General features: G+C 39.8%; 1 protein-coding gene across 2 annotated transcripts in view; it reads right to left on the reverse strand.

Moving 5' to 3' along the window:
* NTRK2 (neurotrophic receptor tyrosine kinase 2) overlaps positions 1-22,732 on the reverse strand; it is a 195,288-nt gene that overhangs the window by 42,788 nt on the left and 129,768 nt on the right. For both annotated transcript variants that reach the window (XM_014869110.2, XM_088156795.1), the window contains 2 exons: positions 8,926-9,056; positions 2,995-3,167 (listed from right to left, as the gene is read on the reverse strand). In XM_014869110.2, coding sequence (XP_014724596.1) covers positions 2,995-3,167; positions 8,926-9,056 — 304 coding nt within the window. The remainder of the gene's footprint in view (positions 1-2,994; positions 3,168-8,925; positions 9,057-22,732) is intronic.

Here is a 22,732-nt window from a genome sequence, read left to right on the forward strand (position 1 = left end):
GTGAAAGATAGGTTGTCTGAAGAACATTACAAATGGGACATATATTACTCAAGGATATAAGGCATACAGGTTCACAATAGTACCCATCTGTCAGAAAGCATCACCTTTCTCCTGTTCCATTCTAGTAATCTTTTCTGGAGAAAGGCTGACAAATGAACCTGCTTGGGAACCAAGAGAAAATCTTATCACTCTATAAGACTGAAAGACAATTGAGGGAAAGGCAATGAAGTGGCATGCATAGCATCACTTTTCCTGTGACTGGCATTCCTTGATTTCTGCAGGGATGTAGACCATTGACCCTTCCATTTTTTCTTAAACAAGAAAGAGCTAACTTCCTTCTCCATTTGAGAAACAAGGGCAGCAATTTTAAATTTATACTTCTAATTTCCTATCCAAATACACAGCAGGAAAGGATTTTTGCTTATTTCATCAGCAAGGGTGAGTCCTGCCTGAGACTGGAATTCCTGACAATAGGAACAGGACACAAGACATACATTATTTGTAAAAATAAAACAGCTTCAGAAATATGAGTTTTTCAAGACCTGGCAAGTCCCTAAAAAGAAGCAGTCAACTGATTAATGAGAATACTTTTGTGCACTTCATCAAAACCAGGGATATTTTACATTAGGAAAGCCCAGCAGAGTACTGGGACACATGAGCTTTACTCATCTCAACTATGTGAGGTCTGGTATGCCTGTACATCCTAGTATGTCGAAGATACAGATATAAACATTCATATGAACAATGTTTTACAGGAAGAACTACTAGCTAATCCTTATCCAATCAATGAAGTAATCTGGCAACCACTCCTCATTTGATACATCTTATAATGTTCTAAATATCCTTTTTCATCCATTCTATTTTTCTTTATTTTCAGAAGCCCTTTTTATTCCAGTCCTGAAAACTATTCTTTCTAAGAGACCACCTCTCCTCTTCCCTCCTCAACAGAGATGAGGCCTTAATTTTTCTCTAGGGTAAGGGCACAGGAGTTTGGAAAAGAGTTGCAAATTAATCAAAATCTGTGAGATCAAATCTGACACTACCAATTAGAAATATGATATTAAAATTGCCCCAAGGGAAGAATTTCATGAGCAAAGTGACAGATGTTAGTAAGAAATGAAGGAGGGTGTGTAGCATTGATGGGACTGTATCTGGTGCCAGGCAAAGCAGCTCTCTGCCATAGGGTATGCAGCCATTCATCTGGTCTAGGTTGATGGGTGTGGGAATAAATGGGAGGATATGAAATCTCCATCTAGAACTCACATGCAAATTCCTGATGAAAAATATTGTACCTTTATCATGCATGAATTTTTTCATTAGTATTCTCAGACATGAACCTCTGAGGTGCCAAATTAGAGAACTTTGTATCTTTTGCTAGTGTCCCTGAGGACCAGGTCTGTATCTAATGGAATTTGTAGATTATTCCTAACATTCCCTCCAGCTTGCTTGTCTGTTTGGTGCTGGCCATAAATGAGGTGATCTTCAGTGTCTGCAACAGCCAGGGACATTGACAGATATTGTCTGCAGCCGCATCATCCACTAGTCCACAGACCACGCACAGGGCAGGTATGAATGTGAGGCTTTAGTCCTAGATCTGAACCGCCTTTGGCTGCATGCAGGCAGCCAGGCTCATTTGGGTTAAATTTTCAGATCAATTTTTCCCCAGCAGCCTTTGGTGGCGCTGCAGGGTAAGAAATATGGAACAGCCCACTTTGCTGTGAGCCTCTGGTCTGCAGCACAAGCTGCAGAAAATGTGAGAGGAATGACAAATTGGAGCTTATGTTTAACAGCTTGTCCTAGCATAATAATTTTATGTTCTAAAGACAAGGGCTGATTAATAGTCTTTTAAAAAGTGAAGGCCTTAAAGTAGCAAATATACTGTCTGCTGAAATACTTTTCTGTACAATAATTCAAAATCAGAGTTAGAATATAAGAAAAAGCCAATCAAAAAGAATCAAGGCATAAGTATTTCTTATGGAGTAAGAAATTATTTCTCATCATCTGAGAATCTGGCTGCTTCTGATGGAAATTCTGATGAAAATTTACGAGGATGGCATCTAGGGAAACAGCGGTTCTCTCCTAATGCACATCAGAAGACCAAGCAGACAAATGTAAATGCCTTTAATTCTTAAAAATACCTAAATTCTTTGCAAGAGAGCCAATCAGTCTGGAAAGAATAGTCGCGTTTGCTATGCATCTCCAGTATCAATAACAGTATCTCCCTTGTGATATCTATTGATAAAATTACACAGTAGACATTGAAAGAACAGCCTCATATTTTTAACATAGGAACAAATGCCGTCTCTTTTAAAAACTGTTTATTTTTATGTCAAAAACTGTAGGCTGGTAGAAATGGCACATATATGAGGCCTCTGTTCATAACTTCCTGGATCATGGGTTACCTGTTACTGTGAATCTTATGTAGCATCTATTTATTTGTAACTGCTCTACTGCCAAATTTCAATTTCCTATGCACATTCCTGAATAGCTTTATGAAATAAAGCCCTAATCTGGACCCCAAAGTGTAGCATTTTCCAATTCACAGAAGTTTCCATGGCTCACAGTTTTCTTGCTGCAGATTTATAGCATTCTTTCCAAAACACTGAGAGGAGGGAAGAGAAAAGGGGTTAGGCTTCAGAAGCTCTTTGACGCCTACAGATAGCAATAGATGTTGAGTGGGATCTTCCAAGTGCTACCAGAAAGCCTGTAAGAAAATCATTCCTACTGTAGGATCTGTAACCAAACATTTCAGAATACACTGAAAAGTATTGGAAACAATATTTCTTTGGTACAAATCTTGATTTAATGATACTTCCAAGCAGGCAAAGAAACAGAGTCCCACATCCCAGTACAAAAGACAAGAGTCATACAATTTGTTTTCCTAGGTGTCAGCTTTTTCCAGTGGTAGTTGCTAATTTAACATTAAGTACCAGTAACACCTACCTTCTCTGCTCACTTATGGCTCAGGATCACAATATATGTTCATGGATTTACCTGAGGAATTTGTTAAGATCTCCATGCTTCATATACTCAAAGACCATGATGAGTGGATCACCCTCAACACAGACACCATAGAATTTGACAATGTGCTCATGTTGCAGGTTAGTTAGCAGTTCTGCCTCACGGTGGAAGTCCTTACGGGCATTATCACTGGCATCCTTCAGTGTCTGGTGGAAAAAATGAAAATGTAAGGAAGGACAGATGTTTGCAGAAGGTAGGGAACATGTGGAATAGCCCTGTACGGGTAAGATAAGGACATGGTACAGCACAGAGGATGGAGGAAGTACTTTCTTAATAACTCTTTTAGAAATGCAGATGTGATCCCGAAGTGTAATTAAATAACGGCAGTACAATTTTCATTCTCCTGCCACATGTTATCCCAAACAAACACTTCTCTTGTAAGATAATGTATGAATACTCATGCTTTCGCTGTGACAAGTGTTTTCCAAACACAGAACAAATAAACTGATCTCATCCCAAAAATATATTAGTACACAGCTGGTTTGTATCCTTGAGCATTTAACTCAAGCAACTCCTAGTATCCTGCTGGTATTTACCTTTCTTGATCGTTCTTTAAAATAAAACTCTACTTGTTTAAAATATATAGTGGTAATGTGAAGGCATTCTTTATGTACTGCTGATGTTAGTCCCTGTGGTGTGCTGTACATTAGGTAGATTTATATGAGAGTATGTCCCCGGACCAGAATAACCTGAGACTTCAGCCAGAAACTTCTTTGAAATCCTGTAAATCTACTCACATGACTAAGATTAGGCATATGTGCAAGTATCTGGAGGTCAAGTCCTAAAGTGATAGACGTGGAGGAAAGCAGATGCACAGAGGAATTCTGGGGTGTCACTGGATCAAATAGGAGGCTTAAATGTTGTATAATGAAATAATAGTAATTTAACTGTCACACATAAGCAGTTTCTGATTTCTCCTAACAAACTACATTTCACGAGGAAGAAAACGCTTTCATGCACAAATAAAAGCAAGTTCTGACACCAATTAAATGAGGAATAATTATAATTGGCAATAAACCACTAATAGACTCTGTAGTCAAGAGGTACAGTGGTTGCGCTGTATTAATTCAAAAAATATTTCTAAAACTGCAAGAGAAAGATGGCAAGTTACCAATATTCACAATTTATTCTTCACAGAAACTGCTGTCTGGGCTCTGTACCTCTGTATTCAACAATACCTACGTTGAGTATAATGGAAGATAAGACACAAAAGTAGTGGCAGTGTTTTAACAAAAAAAGCCTTTCTCCTGGCCATCTAGTCACTTTACTTTCTATCCTGAATTAATATATAGAGCATGGAACCAACCACATTCACCAGAACAGAAACAGAATAAGTTGTTCTTATTCTGTCCAATTGTTCTGCCAACAGAGTTTTTAGCTGCAGGAGCCATGGCTTGTTCAAGCTCTTTCTTCAACAGGGATAATTCTGTCCACATTTCTATTATTATATGCATGCATGTGTGAAGAAGAGCCTAGAAGATGACTGTTGGAAAAAACTTTACTTTAAAATGCTTTACTTGTGATACTGCAGTCCTGGGTCTTGAAAAATGAATTGCTACCATAATAAAATTCAGATGGGAGGACAAGGAGTAGGGCAGAATGGATTGCTTTCTTTCAAGTTCAGGGCTTTTTCCCTGTGGATTTTAGGCTCTGTGGATCTTAGAGGCAAAAGAAATCACTCATGCCTTAGATGTCCCTTCCCTGAGGAATGTACTTATGAATCTTAACATGCCTTCAGGCCCCGAATCCTTTTTCCATAAGCTTTAGCAATGATGCAACAAGGATATTGCCTCATCAAGGCTTCACTACCCACGATATGTTAGTATACACAGCTGTATCATGGATATCAAATTTGCTTCCCACTATGATCTACACACGATCACAGCTGCAGTGGGTGAGGACTGGAATTGAAGTGTTTTCCAATACTCTAGGCTCTGGGATGATGCTTTAACATGATACACCCACAGTCCAGTGTATGCTATATGTACTGAAATCACTGGTAATAATTCTGTTGTCACTTGAGTTTCCTCTGGTGGTTTCATATATGAAGTGATTCAACTGTTATTCTTCTCAACAACAGAATTAGAAAAACAATTAATGCAAGACCCATTTTAAATAATAGCAATCTGGAAAAAACTGACAGGGAGAAGCAGAGGCTGATCCTCTTTCCAGCAGGCTCCTTCCCTGGAAAGACAGTAAAAATGCTGACAGTTCTGTCCTGCGAGGATGGCATATTGTATATTTGAGAAAATGCTTTTTATCTCACAGAAACAGAAAAATTATCATATGACAGAGCAGTTGCCATGGCAATTCCATATTTTCTGTCAAACAGCAAAATGCAGAAAACTCTACAACTCAGGTGAAACTCAGGCAGGGTTTCTACTACTATGGGTTGACTAGAATTTCTGTCACCCGCCATTGCAAAGTCTCCTTTTCATTATTTCATGCAGTGCATAGAATAGACACAATGCATGAGAGAGAACTAGCACAGTCAGGCAAGGAGGAGACTGGAAGGTAAAAAAAAGTAATAAGCATGTAGAATTTACATAGAAATGACATTGACTAATGCATTTAGCTTGTTCTCAGTACAAGAAAAAAGGCAAAAAAACCAAAATAAACCTCTAAGAGCACAGAGAGAGGAAAGACATATTAATTATTATTATCATTACTGACAAGTATACCAAAGCTCTGCAGACAAAGCACTTTCACCAGTTGACAGGAGGTTTTCCCAAGTAGGATCTGGGATTCTATCACATGTGCTTTCCAGCCACTCAAGCCCACAGTTAAAGAGGAGAGACAAGCTTCCTTGGGAAACAGAGGGGCCCCTGGCTCTTATAGGAGCTCCACATCTGCCAAGTTCATCCTTGTGTCAGCTGGACCACCACCCCACACTTGCTGTCTTTCACAGAGTCCTTGTCCAGCTATCAGCACTCCATGTGGTGTGTGCTGCCCTGTGCTCTGCAGCGAGTGTGAGCTCTGACACCACTCTGACAGCACAGGGCACTTCACGGGCAGGTCAGAGCAAGAGCAGGAGGATGGGGCTGCCGTCACCAACATCAGCAGGACTTGGCAGCCAAACTCTCAAGACAGCTACATGACTACTACTACGACCTTTTACTATTTCAGCCTTCCCCTACAAAATAATTGCTACTGCTTCCCATCCACATATGAGAGCTGACTGGTATGTCTTCTCAAGAAATGAAGGGGTAGTTTCCAGCTTTCTCAGAACTGAAGGTCTGAAGAATTGGAAACCTTTGGTTTTCCTGTGCAGGTGCCATGGAAATGTTCTTGATCTCACACACACAGCAGTCTGCTAGCTGAGCAAAACCTCCCAGGGGAGCCAGGGGAAGCTGCTAGCCTGTGCCTTGTCAGCCTCACCTCCTGCTCTGGAGAGGCTACACTAGCGTGAGACTATGCCTGGGGATCCAGTCCTATGAGGAGACAGTAGTGAGCCAGGCCTAACCAAACAAAATGGGCCCTCAAGAAAACAGAAATTTGTCCTTCCTCCACCCTCTGTTCTCTAAAAGTGTCTGCAGCAAATGGTGTCCTGATATGATGTGCTATGGGGGCAATGCTAGTACAATGCCCAGGTTTTGTCCTATGGAAAGTATTTCTAAATACTCTGTGTTGCCCCCAAAAAGCTTACACTAATAAAAACAAATTTAAACAACTCGCTTTTCTCCTCTTTAAAGGAGCAAAGCCCAGACTCTTTGGTATTTTATGCCAGGCGTGATCTTTTTTATCTTCCCAGATTTTTCTGGGCCTCTTAGCTCCTAAATAATTTGCTGCAGCAATGTCAGCATTTTGGATACCAGCTGGATGATAAGAAGAGAACATACTGAGTTAGAAGGAGGGATGCTCAGGACCAGGCATAAGCCATACAGTTTTCCAGCAACTGGCAGGCACAGGGAGCTGACAGGGACCACTAGCCAATCTGACCCCCATTGTGCAGGTGAGGCCGTGCCTCCTTTCTGCCAAAATCTCCTTACTCTTCAGCAAGTAGCTATTTCCACTGCACTCACCAAATTTATTTTATAGTGATGGGTGGTTTTGCCCACAGGGCTGAAGCTCTTTAAAGCCCTTGTTGTGTGTTAGGAGGAGCTGCTCTTTGCTGCTGGCATCCAGGTCTGACCCTCTAGGACTAGAACTGCCAAATCCTGTGCTGAGGGATGGGGTCCAGACACATTCCTGCACTGAAGTGCAGGACAGCTCTCTGCACTCCAGTGGAGGCCCCATTCCTTGACCTCCACTGTGACTGAGGGATGTCTGCTATCTGTGGTTGGCAACCACAGTGAAAGAGACAAGCATAAGGCAATTAACCCCTCAGTTATATGAGGATGAATCCAGTGGCTCAGTTCACCAAAAAATTTGCTCTGTGGCAACAGCCAGAGTCACATATTTAAGAGCCAATGACAGAAACATAAAATGGGAATAACCTGGTCCCAGAGGTAATTCTTCCCACAGCTGCCTGCAAGATTCTTATTAAGGAAGCTATAAAGAGAGGATTTGGTGGAAAAAAAAAAAAAAAAAAAAGAAAAAAAAAAGAAAAAAAAGTATCACAACTTGCCCAGAAAATGGATAGATTTGTCATCTAGGTCTATGGAGCTATGGAGGCATATATACCTTTAAAGGCTGAATGCTCTTCCTTTTGATTTACACTGAGAATGAGCAGCAGAGTGGAAGTGCAGTGCAGCATTTAACAGCAGAAGTGCTAGGCTCCATTTGGAGAGGACTTTCAAAAAGAGCAAGTGAATGGAAATACTTTTATTTTGCTATCAAGCAGTTCCCTAAAGTGATACAGGAAAGGCCATTTCCATTATAGCTTCACCAAAATACAACCAAAAATTCATTCAGATCTGTTTTTTTCATCTCCTGTCTTTTGCTTTCTCCTGTCTATGCTATATCCCTTCAGGGTGTAATTTTTTTCTCACCAGTCAACATGACTGAACTACTCTCAACTATCAAAAAACTTATAACCTTGGCAAACCAAAAGACCTGCTATTTTTGATGGAGCAGTCTACAAGACTATCCTCCTTCCATGTTCTTCCACTGTCAGATTCAAGACTCTATTTCTTGTTATCAAATTCAAAAATATGATCTATATGATTCCTTTTACTGTATGGTCTCATCCAAAATGCAAACATGGTTGCCTAATTGGGACCTGTCAGACAAAATTATTTTCTGGTCACTTGGTACAGCCCAGATTCTGGACATCTATTCCCCTGAACCTAATGAGATATTTCAAATGCTGGACACTTTAATTTTTTGGCAGAACACTAAAGATGGAGATAAGAGATTGGTTTCAGGGAAAGTTTTCAAACTCTGAGAATGTAGTTTCACCAATACTGCTTCTAGCTACATCCACAGCTAAAGTCAACAGCTAACCTCAGCTCTTGAATTTTGAGGGACAAAAAGGGCTTCGTGCAGAGAAGCAGGCTTTATCTCCAAGCTATATTAATGAAAACACAGACAATTTCAGTTGCTGACAAAAAGAATGGCACAGTCCTGAAACAGAAAGGTGTTCATTGCCTAACAATTATACACATGACCTATTCACTTAGTTAGTAACAGATTATTTTTTAGGCACACATAAATATCACATGCATTTTTAATGACCTAGACATTATTTTTCACTAATTGTACTTCAGATAGACCATGAAAGATTTTGCCCCCTCATGATGCAATCTGTATCCTTTCTTTTCCTTATGAGATTCAGTTCACATTTTATAATCTACAGCAAGATCAAATACTAAATTCTCTTAACACTCCATTAGCCTTGTGAAATTTTCTACACGTATCAGAACAGTTACACTGGATTATGGAATAGGCAAACACGATCATTGACAAATAAAACAGCATTAGTTGCAACCATGAATTAATAATGGTAACGCTAGACACTTTTACCTTCACTGCCACCAAGATCTTGCCCTGCTCAGGACACAGGTTATAGCATTCTGCCAGAAAGACTTTCCCAAAGGCTCCTTCTCCCAGTTCTCTTTTAAGAACGATATTGTGGCGCTTGATGTGATGCACAACTGTGAAAAGAAGACAAAATAGAGGTCAGAAGGAAACTGCAGGATGGGATGGAGCCCACGCTTACAGCCACATGGAGATAGGATTGCCTGTAAAGCACGGAAGGAATCAAAGAGCCCACATGTCATTTTTTACCACTTTCTGCAAAAAGATTGAGTTTATGCATGTGTATTTGGAGGGTAGTGCATTTTCTGGGTAAGAAGACAAGGAATTAGGAGTCAGCTGGGAACAGGCCATTTATCATCATATAAGGGTGATTGCTGCAGAGCATACCTAAGAGCCAATGCTACTTTTAAAAAAAATTAAGACAGTGAATCAGAAAACAAACCAAACCTTTCTCACACTTTTTCTACTTCTGTACCTTTAGCAATAGCAGAACTCTCCTGCACAAATCCAAAAAGTTTTAAAATAAACCTAAACCAAGAAAACCAAATGTGTCCTCTTTCAACTTAATGCAACTTAACACCGGGCTTACCACTCGTAAGTAAACCACTGCTTTCCACATTGTGCTACACTATAGTTACAAAAGGATAAGAAATTTTGGTCTCACAGACATGATTTACAGTATTGATCTGAAGTAAAAGAAACAAAAGATGGACAAAAGTTTTAGTCCACATAGCAGACAGAAGCTTAGTTCAATTGCTGGCTGGAGTGAATTGATTCAAACATTTAAGCCCATGAATATATATTTACTTATTTTACATTCTCCTTTCAGCAAAAGCTTCCATTAAAATCTTTAATATTTAAAAAATACTGTACTAAATTTTGTAGACTACATTATCAATTTACAATGTTCAAGCAAAATAAAGCAGTTCTAAGGGCAGTGTAGCTGCCAATAGGGTAGACAGCTTGTGTTGCTGAAACTGTACAATCCAGACAGCATCTGCTGATGATTTTAACCTCATGCACTTAGCCATCTTTGCAAACACTGAAATTTAACCCTGCTTGGAAGAAGCCCATTTGCAACCTAAATTCTAAACACAGTGAATTAAATAGCAGTGTACAAGCATCAGGCTGCCTTCTGCAAGGGTGAAAATCTCACCTTGGTTGCTCAACTTCAAGGACCAGGACTGAACCCTGCCAATAATTTAGGGTGTAACCAGATGCAGACCAGCACCTCTCTTGGTCAGGAGAAGTGCTGATGCTAACATCGGTAGGGAGAAATGGCACAGTCCTTCCCTATTCCTGTCACCAGCATTCGGAGAAAAGGACCATAGTCTACAAGAGAAGAAAATGTGTGTCCCCCACCCTAAGCAACCTAACATGAGCACACTGCATGTAAATACACTTCATATCCATGTGTGTGGACATGAGGAACCTGGTGCCGGAGCAGGCTCGGAGGGTGAGCAATCCGTCACGCCTCTGCCGTCATGAGGAGGGCAGCACACCCAAGGATCAGATCTCCACCACATCCAGCTGGCACCTGCTACAAGATCCTTGGCCAGCGTCCAAGTAGGACCCTGTACCTTGTTATAACAGTGGGGAAGGCTGGATTCTCCCCATGACCCACCAGACTCACCAGGCTTTGCTGTTTTCCCCGCAGCTGATGGCTGCAGGGGGGATATTCACAGCCTCCTTTTCCAGTGCCAAGTCTTCCAGGAGAGGCCATATGTCCCATTAGGTACACATGAAATGAGACTGCAAAGTACCTACATTTTTTACTCTTGTCACACACTGGTCTAGCATAAAATTAAGTTTTGTCACGGTGATGCTTTATTTGGCCAGCTACCTTAGGAAGTCCCTTGCAGTCAGGATGAAGTTGCTTTTTATTTTCATTTCCTCCTCAGTACTGGCTTTGCAAGAAAGGCTCAAAATGCAGTCAGCACAAGATAGGCCTGAACCAAAACACACCTTTTCCCCATGGACACAAGTTAACCAGCATCGCTGGCCTCTGCTAACACTGGCTATGAGGCAGACCAGCAGAACTGAAGGACTGCTGCCCTGGCACACCACCTGAGCTCCAGAGCATGGCACATCTCGTCCCCTGAGCTTTAAAAATGCTTGATAACAAATGAGTGCTACCCTCTATCCCCTAAATAACTTGCCATCAACCCTGCCTCTTGGGGAATTCTCTTTCCCTCTGCTTTATTATTATTGCCAGGAGGACGCCTCTCTTCCTTTCCCACAGGGGAAAGAAAGCAAAGCCAGTTTTTCATTTTTTTTCTGCCCACAGTTGCCCAAGACTTGTTGATGAAGACAGTCTGAATTTTGTGTAGGTTCTCTCCGTTTTGAGCCCACTGTACTGCTAATGCTGGGCCTAGCAGTACAAAGGAGTTTTTTTATGAAACTCTTGGAGGACCTTACAAACAATAGAGTAAAAATAAATAAGAAACATATTCAGTACTTCTCTGTAGTACACTTAAATCTGCTGTTAAACAGCCTTATATAAACCAAGCATTTGAATAAACAATACATCCCATAAACCAAACTGCGAAAGCTGAAACACAGCAAGGCGCGGAAGAGGTCTGCACAGAATGTATTTACAACTTGTTATATTCTATCCATTCCTGTTACCTTTCTGAGCTGCGCCGAATAACTAAACAAATAAAAAATGACAGTATGTATGACTAAATGGGCAGAGATTAAACGTAATAACAATGTAAGTAAATCAAACACAAATGATGTGACGGATATATGAGCTCAGGAAAAAATCCGTTTAACACACTCAGAGCCTCAGCCATAACGACATCGTCTTCAGGAGGAGGATACTTGAGCAGCAGATACACTGGAAAATTCAGGTCAAAATATGCTTTCAGGTAGTATCAGGATAAAGCAAATTACCTCTGCTAAAGTCCAAGAGATTATCCTGGATTTACATTGAAGAAACAAAGCAGAATTTAGCCAAAGAGGTGACATAAACAAAGAAGTTGTCTCATAGCGCTATCTCACAAGAAAAGGTACCCAAACATTCAAATGACAGCTATGTATTTTCCTCCTTTTGATTCTAAATGGCAATTGCATTTGACCTGCCATTTGTACTTTTAAGAACATATAATCTCTGGTTTTAAATCTTAACTGATTATTGTAAAAAAATACGTTCCATTGAGCTAAAAGCCACACTGAGTTGAAACACTTCAGAGAGAAATGAAATATAAAATATGAAACAAGACAAAACAAATTAAAGAAGAGTAAATGCTGTAAAGAGGCTATGTTAAAATAAAGCCATACCCTTAAAATCAGGGGGCTTTCACGGATGACTTCAGAGAACCAGAGGGCAACAGGGGGTACAACTGCAGACAAAGTCTCTCTTCTCACTTCATGATCTCAGAAGCATCTCACCAAAAGAGTTGGACCTTTAGTTATTTCACTCACTAGCAGACAGTATGTCACACTGGAAATGATGCAATACATATTTCCAGGTATGGGACTGTGCTCCCCTGCTAACCTACCTTTGATGGTGAGGCTGAACAGAGAGGTCACACCACATTCTGGAATGGGTTCCAGCAGAACAGGCGACTCGGATCAACTCATCACATTGAATTCCTTGAGCTGGACACAAATTAATCCAGCCAGGGACAGCAAGATACACAGCAGTATAAATTATTAACATTTTTTTTTGCTCATATTTAAAAAATGAAAAGGGACAGAGTGAAAGTGTTTTGCCTCGGTCACAAACAATAGGTCTTAACATTTTACCACCACATGTGACCATTACACCATCTAAGCTGACCTTCTAAACTATACGGAGCATAATATTGAGCTGAATGACTTGTATGTGGCAGAAGACTGTCTCCAGAAAGAGACTGTGCCAGTCTTCATTTAAAAGTCCGAATTCTTCACTTGCTTTCATATATAATAATTTCATTGCTAGAAAAATGCATGCCTTTTTCTTTGTCTCTTAATCATTAACTTGTCTGGCTTGCATCTCCCTCCCTTGGTCTTTAGGGGACTTTTTGGGATGGTTTTAGCAGCCTTTTCAAGTTTGGTATTAAATACATGTAATCAACACCCTTCTTGCCCTTCTTGGTGAGGCAAAGAGACAGAAGTTCCCCACCCTAGGAAAGCATTTTCTCCAGTTCACCAGTCATTGTCTTGACTTTTCTCTGGAAAATTTTTAAACATCCTTTTAAAAGAAGTTGTTTCCAGTTGATTTTTCCCAACTCAAAGCCACTCTCCACAAAGGTTGTGATAAAAACATAAAATCAGCTCCCTATAGCTCTTCACATCCATAGATTACGCTAGTCCTTTTAAGGCTGGATATCCTAAGGAGCACAAAAGTTAAACACTTATGTGGTATGCATGTGAGTGTCTCATCTTAAAGACCTCACCCAATTACAATATCACAAATGTTGTAGGTTTCAAATGTGTTCCCATCTACCTCATGAGAAGAGCGAGGAGATTTATGGAGAGACTGAAACATGGACTCACTGATGGACCATAAACAGACAACAGCTGACAGACATCACCACCACACTGAGCTACCAGTGCTGTAAGATCCTTTTGTGCTGCATGCCCACTTAAATCATCTTCTGAGTCTGCTTCTGAGGATACTGTTCAAAATTTTGCTAGTGGTACGTATGTGGGAGAGTCCTGATGAAATTTGTCGTGCCAGTACTCAAAGAGAATGAGGACCTTCAAGATGCCAAGAAACCAGGCAAGGTGATATAAACATACCCACAGCTGCATAAGTAAAAGGCAGTGATAGAAAAGACTCAGCTTGTGATGTGACATAAGGTTCCACAGAAAGACGTTTTCCAAATGTCTTCATTTCTTTTCCCACTATTTCCATCAAAATTGTGGACTGAACTATTTCTAGAACCTTGCCAGAAAAAAACAGGTGCAAATGGCCAAGTAATTGTTTAAACAGTCTATCAAATTTGTACAGCATTTGCCACTCACAAAAACGAAGCTTCTGCTGGAATCCTATAGCAGAAGGATACAAATTCACTACAAAGAGCATACGGCAAGTCTAGACTGATGGCCATGAGATTATGCAACAGCAGGATGTCTGCAGGTTCTGCAAGCTATTGCCAGAATAGAAACTTTGGCTTATGCATCTTCCTGATTATTTGATGCATTTATCCCATACAACATTCATTACTTATTATTCTATACAAATTTTTGTGTAGTGTTATTGTTGTTTAATTTTTACCATATAGCAGCAACAATTGCTCATGTAAGGCTCATGCCCAGCTGTTGTAGGTACAAACAATGTATGAATAAACGTGCATATATACATATATATACATATACATATGTTTATACACGTATATATATATATATATATAAAGTAGTCCACAGATGAGAATCACCTCTTCAACAGAAATAAAATAAGCTGACAGAAAATCTCCTCTCTGTACCTCAGGTACTGCTCTAAATGAAAGGTGCTGGTACTCTCTCTAGAAAACTGAGTAGGGAGGATTCACAGAGTAGCAAGGCCAGAAAGGCATTTATGGCCTTATCACATTACCTGTGCAAGTCCAGCTTCTGAAGCACTTTGAGTAGTGTTTTGTGTGAAAAAACCCAGTACAATTCAAGAGTTGTAAAACAGTTATCCCTTGGGTGGCCATCAGTGATTTGTCAGGTTTCTCACAGGCATTACATCCTAAATGGGCCTTGTGGAAGTGATGACACTTAGGATCTAATGCCAAGTTGAGCAGGAAGTGATCTTCCTGGAAGAACTGGAGGCATTTATGAAAGACAAACAAGTGACTGTCACAAGAATGGCATAATTCCCAGACACTCCCTACTTGTCTGGAGCTACATCTGGTAAATCAAATAGATCTGTGATTGCTGCAGTTTAACCTTTCGGTTGCCTTGTTTACAATTTAAATCCTCGCAGGATATATATTTAAACCCCAGAATTTTTATTTTCCTCGGTTAGAATTAGGCTTCCTTTTGTAACACAGTGCTGTAGCACCTTGAAGTGTGCCCAGCTCTCTCCCACCTGCCCGGAGCAGCAGGGGCACTACAGACCTTGTCCGCTGTAAACTCATTTTGCTGTAGCTGGCATGGATCTTCTCTGTCTGAAACACAAGTGTTTACTGTCTTTTGGGGTTAATATTTGATTCCTGGTGAGCCATTTTATTTTACTCATTTTTTTTTTACAGTAACTTATTTGGTTTAGTTGGCCAAGATCCCTTCAGCTTAGCTACAGATAGCCATACATGATTAGATCCTTATACTCAAGTAAGCATTTCATAAGAATAAATTCCAACAAAAATGCTATCATTGTCTTAAATGCATGAGTATGATCAACTTAATCCACTCTTCATGAAAAAAAATAAAGTCAAATGTTTCTCTGCACAGGAACTTGCATATTAAAACTGAGGTGCACAAGACCTTCAAGCCCTAGCAACTTAAAACTGATCTTTTAAATGCTAAAACAATTGGGATATATCAGAATAGCTGAAAGCTAATTTGGCTATTTTCAGAATAAGTAGCATATATTAATCACACTGTATTTCTCTTTCTACAATGCTTCCAGTCCACTAAAAGCTTTTCAGCACAGTATAGTCAATCAACTTTAAGCAGAAAACTGCATGGGAATTTTGACAAAACACTGCATTTGCAGATATGTATGCATTTAATTTATAAATGCCTATCTCAACACACTTCTTCCAAAAGGTTAACCATCATACAACTTACAGGCTATTGTGTGTGAGTTGCTGTGCAAAACCTGTTAGTACTATTTTATGGTGGCAAAATATTTACCTGGAGACAATGATCTCAACACGAACATCCTTCCCGTTTAGACCTGAAAATCCTCTCCCTCCACACTATGGTAATCTTTAGGAATTTTCTGTATTACATGAATCGGAGTACTTGGCAAAGAATGGGGGAATACCATGTCACATATCTCATATAATGGATACTTGCAGAGGGGGAAGGGCTAATAGACTTACTGTCTTCTAAACATTAACTCTTTTCTATCTCTGTTTCCAGAAACAGATATAGTTTGAAAAGCATCCCAGGGTGCCAGCCTGAGAAGTAGGACTTGAAAGAAACTACCTCCAGAGATGAGCCATATTCAAGCTTAGAGTAAATGGGTATAAAGGTGAAATTCAATAGAGATTGCACTATTTTTGATCTACATTTCTGTGCTTTGCTTTTTCTCTTCTCATTTTAAAAGGAAATAATTTTGTGGCTCTATGTTGTGGTAATGAGTGATGTAGGGGCCCCAGGCAGGTGCAAAGGAGTGCTCTTTATTTTTACTGATAGGTAAGGCTTTATAAAGCCGTACCTATTGGTAACAGCTCCGCATGAGGGGGTACAGAAGGGTTTTACTGATGGCCTTTCAAAACGAAATATGAAAAGCAAATGGAGCTTTCAAGATTGTGAAGGAATAAACCATATGCTTCTCTCACAGTCGAAAGTCTATTCCCTTTTTTAAAAGTTAAGCACATACTCAAACTTTACCTTTTGGTGAACTATCTTTCTGAAAGACAACATAGCATCTGATCAGCCATGTTAGATGGGTAGGTCTGCCCTGTTGCAGTTAACTGAGCATAGAAAGAAAAGGGAATATTAGAGAAAATATCATAGCAGCATGACAGAACCCAGTCTTTTCGATAATTTTAAAGCAAAATATTTACCCTTTTGTTAATTTTTTTTGCCAATTCCTTTTACAGTTCTATCAGGCTGCAACATACTGTTGCATTTTTATCTTTCTTATGCTTTGCTTTCTTTTAGACAACCAAAATAAACCCTTCCCATAAGCACAAGGCTCAGTCTCTGCCTGCTTCCTTAACTACACACAGGTGAAGCTTAGCTGCTACACGGTTTTTTGCTCTTATGGTTCTCTGCGTACCTCCTTCTGGATCCTTTCCTGGATTTTGCCATAAGTGGTCTTTAAACACAAAGAAAAGTTAAGGGTTTAGCCATTTCTGAGGAGGACCCCCAAATGACACATAAAGACACTGGACACTGCAAACAAACAAAATAGAAAATCTTCCTCATCCTGCATCATTTACTGAAAAATAAACTCATCAGAATGAAGAAAAAACATTACTTGAGTCTTCCTATACACTGACACGGCAAGAACGTCAGTTCACCCTCTGTCCTGTGGGGACATAGAAGGGGTTAGCATTATACTGCCTGATGCCCCATGTGACAGGAGAGGAGACCAAAACTTCATAAAAGGCAAACAAACCTGGACAAGCTTCTATTCCCCTTTACAGGCTTGCTGTCCTTCGGCATTTCTGCCTTCTTCCATGTTGAAGCACTTGCTCTGCTTTTGTTTCACTGCCAGACATGCCATACACAGAGGCTTATGGCCCCATAGGGCATTTTCCCCTTGGCTCTGCTACTGTTTCGGAATTCCAGTGCTTATGATGAAATTGGCAGCACACGCATGCAAGGCACACCCAGAAAATTCATCTTTACCACTGGGCTGTGACAGATACCTCTACAGCAGCCACAATGCAGTCAGAAGATAATTACATTGTTCTACCTTCAAACAAAAAGGCTTGCAAGATTTTACTTTTAGGTCAACAAAATGGATTCACAAAGGGTTTGCAAGACTGAACGTGCTGGGGCTTTTTCAGGATCAAAGTCTTAACAATTGCAAAGAAAAGATGATTTTTCTTTTGTCTTGTTATAAATAAGCTGAGAAAAAAAATTGTATTTCCATGTTTCCACACAAGCATAGCACATGCTTAATTTTTCAAGCTTGAAAAGATCTTATTGCTTATTGCAGATCCCACATCATCTCCTCTGCTGACCTGGTTCTTCTCTCTTGCATCCTCCAAAGGACTAATATAATATAGTGCATGTTTATACAAAACAAATTGTTTCATGTGTAAAGGCCATGAAGTTTCTACATTTTGGGTGATTTATCATTCTTCAGGCTCTGACAACCTTCCCAAATCCTAGGGAAGGATGCAAATTAGACTGAACCATGCTCCTTGCATTGAGCTTTGCATAAGCAAACAGTGGTACTCCTACTTGGACAGTATCTGTAAACTACACTAAACTATAGCCCAGGCAGATTTGAGAACGCTAAAGGCGTTTTTAAATAGCAGCAAGATGAGTGCCTATTCTAATTGTCCTAGTAGAAAACCCAGCCTGTCCCATGATAAAGTGAGAAAACCGTGACTTGTCAGCGGGAACAGAAGGACTTTCCGAGGTAATTTCTCTTGCAAGAAAAAGGTGATATGTTTCCTTTTCTCTCTTGGTCCAGCATGTTATTTCCATGTAACACGAAAACCGATACACCTAGCTAACAGACGTAGCAAAGAATATAAGAAATCTCCTTCGGCTCAGTTGAGCTCCTATTGCCTTATCTGCCAGCTGAAATTATGTTTCTCTACATTTCAGACAAATAAGGAGGAATTCTACACCTTTGCTGAAACAAATTTGGTGAGGGACAAAAAGTCTCCATTACGTTCAGCTCCTTGCAACTGATCTGCGCAACATGCAGCCCGGGGCCACTTGTCTTTTAGTGGATCGTAGGCAATGCCTTGCCCTGTATGCCCCCATGGCTAAGGACAGCCAGGCACTAGCCACTCAGCCAGCTCATGGTCAGTCTGTCAAACGGAGGTGTGTTTAAAGCACCGTCAGAGCGTGCCTTGGTTCCGCTGCAAACCACAAACCCACAGGTCTGTTTGGTCTCAGCAAGGGCTGCTTCAGACTCTGTTTAAGTAAGGTCTTTGTAAATTCTCACTAACACATATAAATCCCCTCCCACATATCAATAAAATTTTATTTTAGAGAAAGAGAATGAACACAGACACTTTGATCAAAAGTTAACTATACAGTATGTCAGGAGCTAATGAGAAACAAAGACATATACTCCTTTAGGATTACAACAGCTTCCCACAGGGTTCAGTGTGATAACAAGCTGTCAGAGCCCCAGTACCAACAGTGACAAAACAACCACCACCAAATGGATCTTTTAAAGCTGTGGCCCATGACCAGGTTGAGGACAAATTCAGTCTCTGCCAATATGCTTTCACTACCTAAAAGCATCTTGGTTTTTGACTTGATAATTATAGTGTGCTGAGCCAACCAGCTGTCACTAAGGAACAGGAGCTGCCCAAATGAAGGAAAACGCATAGACGTTTACTGCTGATTTATCACACAGTAATGAACCCAGTTACAGCCTTTTGAGGCATGGAACTGAAAGACAGAAAGAGAGAGAGAGAGAAAAAAAAAAAAAAAAAAAAGAGGAAAGGGAGAAAGAAAGAGCTTTGAACATTTTGTTCCAGTCAGTTTCCATGAATGAGGAAAACACCAGGCGTGATTCAATCAAAGGACGCCCTCCCACAGTCACGCTGTTGCTGGAGAAGTGGCCACTGGGCAGATACCCGAGACACACATTTCCCAAAGCACACAGACCCAGTCTTTGCTGAAACATGAACTTTCACTGATGGCAGTACACATACATAGCAGGGCAAACAAGAACGGCAGAAACGGCTGAACGAACTTTATTCAGGATCTGACATACAATGTCAGTATAATGAATGTGACCTAAAGAAGATAGTTACACTCATAACAAGACTGAGTTGGCAGCTTTGCCCAATTAGTACCAGTTCATTTTATGTTGATAACTAGTATACATATACAATATTCTGTAAAAGCTTAATAGATGTCACCATAAATCATAGTACTTTTTATCCCCTGTGCTCTTTATATTTGGAAAGCACTTTCAGTTGAATCTTCTTTAATACTAGTTGTAGACTGAAATTAATGCAAATGTAATTCTGGCAGTCTCTACAAGACACCAGAAATACATGGACCAGAAAGGTTCTTTTTTCACCCAGCATCTATATGACTACTGCTCTTAAAAAGAAAAACTGTTTTGTTCCAACTACTGTACACCATATTTACAGCAACTTTAGTCTGCACAGAACTGAGACAGGCAAAATGTAGGGGTTTTCTCCCCTTCCTCCTGAAGTTCAAATTCTCTCCCAGAGCAACAACTCCCAGTTTGCCTACCTACTCACCAACTTGGGCAACATTTTAAGCAGCAGTAACCAACACAAACAGCTGCTATGTTTGTTGTACTGTAATGGCAGAGTACTCCACCTGCTTACCAGTAAAAGAAATAGTAAAAATTGCCACGATTTTTACTGTCACCAGTAAAAAATGCTGAATTCTTGTCTCAAGCTCCTTGAACTGCCAGTTGCAGCCAGGAAAAGGGTGTTGTCTTTTGATATGCCCCTGGCCTGCATACTGAGGTATTGCTGAGCCAAGAGGTCACCAGGGTAGCCTAAGAGGCCACTTTACAGGCAGTGCTTGTCAACTGCTGCCTCCTGCAAGACCAGCACCAGCAGGAGGGCAAGTACAGACTTGCTTTTAGGAGGGAATGTCTGAAGTCTGTTGTCAAACTGGAGGGATGCTTTGCCTTTTGGTAGTCTAATGTCCACAAAATGGTCCTTAGGCAATTTCCAGGGCTCTGTGTTTCTAGCCTGTCCTTCAGAATTTTAATGAGGGAGAAGGGTCAGAAGCTAACATAATTATTTATAAACCAGTGTCAAAATTTGTTGGGTAGTTTTTCCAGCGTTTTCCCATGTACAACTCTAAACATAGACTAGTGCATTGCTTTCAACATTGCTTGTCATATTTCTTCTTCCCTCCTTGTAACATTTTCTTCAGTAAGAGAATGGTAATTCAGCCATATGTTCCAAAAATATAACAAGCTCTAACTGCAAAAATAACTATTACTGATTTTCATTTTTCCTTACAGAGAAACTACAGAGAGACAACATTGTTTGCTTCTGAAGACTAGATACACACACACACACACACACACACACACACACAGATTAAAAGGTATTTGTCATAAGCATTTTGGCAAACAACTCTTGGGCTTCTGCTGAGTGAATCCCTATATGACTGTTTTTTCCACCTTAAAAAGAAGGCCAGAAGTGCATATCTAGCTGTTTCATAATAGTAGAGGAGATTTTTAAAAATATTATGTATTTTCTACTTGAATAGCGTCACAAAGCTATAAAGCTTAAGTTATGCATTCATCAAGATTCTTATTTGGTGTATTTTGAAAACAATGGCAAAACTCCTCACTGCCATCACTTTCTTAAGTTCAAAATCTCGACTGGGAACACTTCAGACATGAGTTTGGCTGCAATAAATACTTCCTTTTAATTTTACTGATTCTGGCCTCCTTAAAGTGTATTATAATGCACTCAGGAATAAAATAAATTGGCAAGAATACATTCAGAAAAAAAGATTTTAAAATAACACTATCTCTCTTGCATTGCAATCAGAATTATCTTGTATTCCTTTAAAATAATTCTCAGTCACAAACTGTGAACTGGGAAAACAAGTGGACTTCTTCCAGATTAACTGTCACAAAGAGAAACTGCTGAAGAAAGCAATTAAGAAACCCACAGCATCCCCTAATTTAAGACACACTAAAAAAAAAAACAAAAAAAACCTTGCCATGAACAAAGGAAAATGTGAGGTCTGCTGCTAGCTGTGCCCTAATTCTTTGCTTATTTCAGTCTTTATGCTGTTAGTTTATAGTATTTTACCTACTATCCTCCATAAAAATAAACAGGTCCTTGGGGATTACCATACCACAAACAGCACTTCAAAACCACTTGCAGTAGCTCTCTACCTTCATAGATGTAAAAAATAAAGATTTCTGAACAGGGACTACTGGTATCATTTGCCTTCACATTGTGCCAAATAGGCTTTTGAAATGCCAGTTGTTGTGGAAACTGGGGAAAATGGTAAATCGCATCCTGCTGAGGGATATTTTAGCTAAGAATCGTAACAACACCATTAAGAAAAAAATACTATTTTAAAAGGTATTTTCCTCCATAATTTACCAAATTGACAGCTAGGACAGTAGCTACGAGGAAGCAGTTTGAAAAATCTGTGTTATCTTTGCTACTGTACAAAAAGAACTGTGTTTTCACATTTACACCTTGCTGGAAGCTCTAGTTAAGCCCAGCTCTGACAAATCCTGCTCCAGCATTTTTAAATTCAAGTCCAGTTCAAGTCCAGTTCTGCAGGACTCTCACATAACTTTCCCAAATCAGTGACAGACTTGTCACTGACATTAAGGGGAACCTGAAGCAAAGAGTCTCACAGAGATGAGGGATGTCTTACCACAGAAATGCCTCAGAAATTGAGCAAGTTGTGAGTCTCAATGAGAAGACAGTACATACATAGAAAATGTGCTACATGATGCAGTTCTCCACTCAGTAATTAATTAGATCTTCACTGTGGAGTTTATTTAGAAGGAACACAGTGGAGAGATAAAATACGGGCAGAGTACAGCATGAACTCTAAAAAAGAGAAAGAAAAGGAAAATGACTAAACTGCTCCAGTTCAAAAGAAAGGGGACCTCCAGACCTCAGGTGATTAGTAGTGCTAGACAGATATCCCCTTTTTTTCTCGTTTAAGCATTTTAAGTCCTGTTAATTCATGTTTCTTCATTCTTAACAATGTTTTATAGCTGCTCAGGAAAATAAATATCTATCCTGCAAAGAATTCCCTTAAAGATTTTATGCAATATTTTACGTAAATACTATGCCTTGTACAGAAAGAATTTGCTCATATTCAAACTAACACAAGCCACTTATTTCTGCACAGTGGATTTTTTTTTCTGTTACACTAGACAATTATATCTGGGATATGCTTAGAAAAAAAGACAAACTTTTACTAGCTTCTGTATCACTACTTCTTAATGACTCAACTTTATTTTAATGCCACATATTTCACAGCTATCAGCCTGTTGGAAATATTTCTGCATCCTATTTTGTTAGTT

The sequence above is a fragment of the Sturnus vulgaris genome, chromosome Z, assembly GCF_052056855.1.
Source record: "Sturnus vulgaris isolate bStuVul1 chromosome Z, bStuVul1.hap1, whole genome shotgun sequence".
Lineage (NCBI taxonomy): Eukaryota > Metazoa > Chordata > Aves > Passeriformes > Sturnidae > Sturnus > Sturnus vulgaris.